The sequence below is a fragment of the Meleagris gallopavo genome, chromosome 13 (genome assembly GCF_000146605.3).
Source record: "Meleagris gallopavo isolate NT-WF06-2002-E0010 breed Aviagen turkey brand Nicholas breeding stock chromosome 13, Turkey_5.1, whole genome shotgun sequence".
Classification (NCBI taxonomy): Eukaryota; Metazoa; Chordata; class Aves; order Galliformes; family Phasianidae; genus Meleagris; species Meleagris gallopavo.
In genome coordinates, this window is record NC_015023.2 from 6,328,949 (window position 1) to 6,335,336 (window position 6,388).

Here is a 6,388-nt window from a genome sequence, read left to right on the forward strand (position 1 = left end):
CGCAGCGGCACCACGGCACGGGAGCGGCCGGACTCGGCGCCTGGAACGCGCCGCGTGCCGACCGAAACGATCCGCCCGGCAGCGGGGCGGCAACGGACGGCAGCCGAGATTCGTGCCGCTCCCCGCTCTCTCCAGATCTGCTCTTGCGCGGAACAAAGAAGATAGCGTCCGTTTATACAAAGCCTTTATTTTATACACATTTACCTACAAAATGTACAACGGTTAAAAACGATGGACGGGCGGAAGAACTGCTGGAAGGATCGCAGAGGACCGATGTCGATGCCCTAACGGTCAGTCTGTCCATAGGCTGCCTCAAGCCAGCCCGGCCCGCAGGTAGATCTACAGAAGCCGCAGCAGCTGTGCAGTTTCAGTCAACTGAGAGCTTGGGAATTTAAAAGGCACCTGAAATAACTTCAGCTCGTAAAATTCTTTGCCAGTTGAGCTATCCAAAAAGCTATGCAGGTAACATCCGCAGCCTGCTTTTAACACTTGGAATAACACGTTATTACTGTATTGTGGCACTGTTTTCTTCAACAAATTTGAAGTTACACATTTGCAATCCTAGTTTCATGTTCAGACTAATCACAGCCTAAAATCCACTCAGTGTGGTCTTCTGAATCAAGATACAGTACAGTCTTACAATCAGGAAGATGCAAGCGTATTTAAGACAATATTTAAAAGATTAAAGTCTTCTTAAAATAGCAGTGCTGTGAACCAGATCAATGAACTGCAGGTGAGCACAAGGAAAGTGACTGGTGCACTGTACACATATACACACGCAATTTGACAAATGCGATCCTCAACACAGCTGCAAAGTTCTTAAACATTAAGACCAGTTCTCTCCAGCACAGACAGTCTTTCTGCAAGTCTCTTAACCAGTTCCAGAAACAGCGACCAGATGAGGACAGCTGTAATGAGTAAGTGTGCTAATAAAACATCCCGGGAATGGCATGTGTTCTTCTCAATACTGCTCATGAGACAACAAAATTCAAACAGCAGTTGTTTTTGTCCTGAACATTGGTGTTACTCTGCTATTTACAACAGCTTACAAATACACAACACAAATGAGGTTTGGTTTTCAAGTTCAACTCCATAGCCAATTCACATACTTTGCCTGGATGTTCTCTTCTAGCTGAAGTAAAAAAGTGACATTAATACTGAAAAGAGGTAATCAGAAGTAGCAAAAGCACTGATATGATAACAAAGAATTTGGATAAATAGTCAAGAAAGTAATATTGCACACTTTCACTGTCAACTGTATAAGACTTTCATTACTAGGCAGTGACAACCAATCCTGTTTGGTGGTGGTGGTTTTTTTGCTGTCATACTACCTTAAAAAAAAAAAAGTCATTTTTGGTTTCCATGGCAGTGGAAAAAACCGAAGGAAGACAGCCCTTATTGAACATGAGGCCTAGGTTTCAAAATTAGTTTTCCAGTCTGCAAGACAGAAAACAATGAAAAAGTTAAGACCTTGAATGCTGAGCATAACTGCACTTCAATTTCACAGGCTAAGTTCAAAACGACAAATGAAACAACGCTAAATATCCTAAATTCCAGTTTTGCATGAATCCACACAATTTCATAAGGTGTATTTTTCTGAGCAGCACTTGTATACAATACTTCACATTTATTTCTGAAATATCTGCATCTTGAAAAAAAGAAAATGCGTAGAGAATGAACCATTAACACTTACATCATCACAGGACATGTTATATTCTGCCAAAACTGTTCGACATCGAGCTGCTATACTGTGAGCACTGTGTCAAGGAAAGCAGCCAGATTTGTACACTAACAGCTCACTGAAGACACAGCATTGGCATACACCAATACACTAATGACTAAAGTATTTCACTTGAAAAAACACTATCAAAGGATACATTGATGGTGCCACCACTCTTTTATGTATTCCAGCAAAGAACAAGCCTATTAGAGTAATACAGCTAATTGTGAAAAACGGGTGATTCCAAAGTGATGTGAAAAACGACACCTAGGAAATAAATCTCATTAGTTTTAGCATATACTTGCTACACACAGAAAGCTGCTGTTCAGTTCAACAAATTAAAAAACTACTGCTCTTAGTGGACAATTCTTTAGACACACCTTAAGCGGCAGTATTTTGCCATTGTGCGAGGACGTAGTACAGAACTAGTCCAGATGGCTTGAGAGCCAGAACTGATCTCTGAGGTCCTTGGGAAAACAATCTTTAGCCTTTTGACTTTCAAGATACTACAGCACTTAACTGCAACACCAGGCTACGAGCAGACTGCATACAGGACTAGCACAACCTTTACCTTTTGTGTCTCTGGGTCTATTAACCAGTTCCAAGCACCAGTTGCTGTGCAGACTGATACCACTATTAGAATCACTGATAAAAGAAAGAACAAGAATGTGAGTATCATATTTTTACTCCTATCAAAAGCAGTATTTTTTTTTCCCCAAACAGAGGCTCTTAAGCACTTATTTCTTTTCCCATGTCTGAGGGAGGAAAAACCTCTTCTTGGAAGGTAGAAATGAAAATCTGTAAGCAAACTTCCACTGTTTATAACAGTAGACATTCCATACAGGTTTCCTATATAGGTACAGAAATCTAATTTCTTTCAAGTAAAAGCATTTCAATGCTTTGAAGAAACAACACTTTCTAAAACAACACAGCTAGAAAACCTAGGAGCTGGAAGACTGCAGCTAAGAGTTGTCCCAACTATTCAGTGTTCAGCTTCCATCCTGCTAGCTCCTCTATGTAGGAAAAAGCCTGAAGAATTAGCACCAACAGTTTCAGTGGCACAGCTAAGTTGTATTGTACTCCCCTCCAACCCCAACCAACACGCCTAGCAAGGAAAGTGGACACAGAAGGAAAAAAAAAAAAAAAGAAAAAAGTACCCACAAACTTAAACAGGAGCCAGGAAACAAAACAAATACAGAATGACTTTAGAAGAATAATCAACTCACTGTAAATGAAAAAGGCTAAACACAAACTATAGCAATATGAGACACTAGCTTGACTTTGAGAGACTATAAAGGGCTGGAGAGCAGCAGGTGATAAAAAAAAGAAGGAACAAAGTAGAGAAAGCTTGTGTTCTATTGCACATTCATAAGGCTCAGAGGCTTTCACTGACAGCCTTGCAGATATGAGTATTTTTTGTTGAATGTAATGCTTGGATGGATGCAAACAGACTTTTACCATGATAAAAATAAACAAAGAGAACAAAAAACAACACACAAAGACACAACCTGGAGTTGCACATTCCATACTGATAATAAAAAGGTAAAACACAAAACAACACAAAAACAGTAACAATTTTTAAAAGAAGGTTGGAAAAGATCTACCTAAAGCATATACTTCTTTTCTGTATGAGTACTTCTTTTCTTGGGTAAAAGGAGAAAAAAAAAACCATAGCACTGAGATAAATACCCTCATCATACAGTAAAAAGTCCCTCTTATATATGAATTACAAAATTAACAAAATTGTTTCTGAGTTTGGAAACCTCAGCAGAATCTTTGAAGCAAAAAGCAGTCTATTTCCACCATGGACTACTGATCTGAAAATTGGCAGCACACCTATTCTACACACATTCTGCTTCCCTCCTCTGCCACTTCAAGCTTTCCCGTTAGAACAGATGAAAATATATTCTGCTCCTAATTCCTTCTGCTTCAGAACCCAGTGCTACAATTTATTCACTCTCACTTTGAAGGACTATCTAACCTAGTCTTGTTTGATTCCAGAACCTGAAGTGTCTGGCTGGGCAATAAGAGCTTTCAGGAAACAAGCAAAAAAGCAGAACAACAAAAAGCAGCCCAGCAACAAGTAAAAACAAAACAGAAAAAACAAAAAACCTACCACACATTAATATCCCAACTCTGAAGAATAACTCAGCCTTGAGCTCATTCTATCTTGATATCTGGCAGAGCGTTGGCTTTAAAAATGTATATACTGGATAACCAGCCAAGCCATTCTGCATACCAGATACAAACTCATTCCTTTAATTCATACAGTTTTTTATTTGTCAAATTTGTGTTCAGCAGTGGTAGGAATGATCAGTGGGACCCAGGACATTGCTTCTGAATAACAACCAGGCAAGTGAACACATTACTGCCCTACAGCAGAGCATGTAAGTGCATGCACACCACAGAAACTGAAAAAGATCATTAAGTAGAGATTGTTGTTTGGGTAAGCATAAATCAAAGCTTCACACCAGTAAATCTAAAAAGCATATAAAAGAGAATGCAACGTATCCCTTGGAACATCAAACTTACTTCTCCAACGTCCTGTAGCTGGTTGCAAACACGCAATATATTCAGTTAGCCTTCTTTCAAACGCTTTGAGATCTGAGGGAGATACATTGTAAGTGTAATTAGATCTTCATCTGCTTAGTTATACTGTGATGTAAAAGATGAAAGGAATTTGCTTTTTTTCCCCAGCACACACCTCTTTCTCAAACAGGCAGAAGAAAACAAATGCATTCATCGCATGGATGAAAAAAAGCAGTTAGAATAACTCCACCCAACTCCAGATGAAAAGCGTAACGATGCCGTTACATTAAACACGAGAAACATTCCTACTTACAGAAAACAGAAATGGTTAAGAACTCAAAGTATTTTAAACAGCTTTAAGAATACCTAGATTTAGAATAGCTTACACAGCCCCTTCACAACAAATAGATAACGTATTTTAGAGATTAATTATATCATGAAGCCTTTAGGTTCCATTACTGATATAGCAATGGAAAAAAAAAAAAGAGGTTGGCTATTTGCCAGCTGTTCAGCTATGTTGCAGCATAGCTTTGACGACATTATTTTGTAGAACACTTAATGCCATATGTCATACAGAGAGATACAGACACATACATACAGAGCAAACACTAATTCATTAATCTTAATACAATTCTTTTTTTTTTCCTCCCTCTAAATAGATGCTTCACCTTACTGCCATTGTTTTCTCAAGATCTTTCCATTTAAATTGCTGTTAAGAGATGAACAGCACTTCAAGTTGTTCCTAATTTGTGTAAAATCCTCACTAACCACCGCTTGTCAAGGAGCTGTTTCACCCCCTGCCTGTTAGATTCAATCTTCTGTTCAAATAGATCAATATTTGACAACATTCAGTCAAAATCAGAATTCTACCAAGAGTTAAAAAGCTTTTTAATAACAAACACATAGTTTTTCAGCTGAAGAGTTTCAGTTAACATTACCCTTAAAGTACTTTCCTTCAACTTGAAGCTATTGCTGAATTATTTAACCTATCATAGAGCAATTGGATTACAAGGAGAAAAGAGCAGGTATTATAGTCATTAGTAATGCACTTTTCCAAGTTCAAACTACTCCCAAGAAGCGTGCAGCGAGTTCGTGGCAGAAGATGACAGCGCCCTGTCTGTGGCCACAGAACTGCTAACTGCGCTAATTGATGCCAACAGCTACAGCCAGCCCGGCAATTACAGCTAACGAGCGGGGCTCCCCGCGCAGCACCAAGCTCTGTACCAGGCACCGCAGCACGGAGGGCATGGCAGGAATCCTGCTCTGCTGTCAGCAAGAGCTCTAAAAGAGCACCCCGCAGGCACAGGGACGAGCTTATCTTGGGGCCCGTGCTGTAAGAGCGGCCCCCGAGTGGGGCCACATCGCCCGACGGCCGCTTAATGGCATCCTCGCACCGTTGCAGCTCAGCGAATACAAGGCTTGATTTCCAGTGGCACAGCATGGCGAAGGCCGGCAGCGAACACGGCTTTCAGCGAACCCAACGCGCCCCCGAGCCGCTGAGCTGCCGCCGCTCCCGAGCAGGGCCTACTTACGGGGTCGCTAAGCCCAGCGGCGCCAAGGGCGGCTGGGGAAGGGCCGCAGCCCACCCCACGTACAGGACAGAGCGCCGAGGATCAGCGTTGCTGTACTCACCCTCCGCCTGCTCCAGTGAGTTCATAGCGGGCGGGCGCAGGGCGGAAGGCAATCACCGCCGGCCCGGCCCTGCTCCCACCACACACCCCTGCCACCGGCAGACCAGGCCCGTCCCCCTCGCGCGGCGCTCAGCCACACCCCCAGAACAAAGCCTCACCTTATTGGACAGCCTCCCACTCCCGACGCCCTCCTCAGCAAGCGTGGTTCTCATTGGCTCCCGGCAAGGCAAAAGGCGTGGTTTGGCCGTGTGTGGGTCATTAAGAGGGCGGCGATGCGTGCCGTGTGGAGCTGTTTATGAGGGAGCTGGTTGCTGTGCGTCGCGTGGCGGTGGTTGCTGAGGCTTTGGCGCGAGACTCATTAAACTTCACCCGCAAGCGGTGGCTGGGCTCGGGAGATTGGCTGAAGCCCTTGTTTTGCTGAGTACAAGCATAAAACATAAGGCCCTGCTCTTAAGAAATAAAAAAGCCAATAGAGCCGCTTCGTGAGGCGCGCGGCAGCAGCCTGGCG

General features: G+C 42.7%; 1 protein-coding gene across 1 annotated transcript; it reads right to left on the reverse strand.

Moving 5' to 3' along the window:
- Positions 1 to 167: 167 nt before the first annotated feature.
- Positions 168 to 6,026, reverse strand: CNEP1R1 (CTD nuclear envelope phosphatase 1 regulatory subunit 1). The gene is made up of 6 exons (XM_003209759.4): positions 5,882 to 6,026; positions 4,253 to 4,324; positions 2,292 to 2,365; positions 1,878 to 1,987; positions 1,694 to 1,748; positions 168 to 1,437 (listed from the first exon to the last, which is right to left on the reverse strand). Exons 1-6 carry the CDS (start codon positions 5,904 to 5,906, stop codon positions 1,396 to 1,398), a joined length of 378 nt encoding a protein of 125 aa, XP_003209807.1. The 5' UTR covers positions 5,907 to 6,026; the 3' UTR covers positions 168 to 1,395.
- Between the last annotated feature and the right edge of the window lie 362 nt (positions 6,027 to 6,388).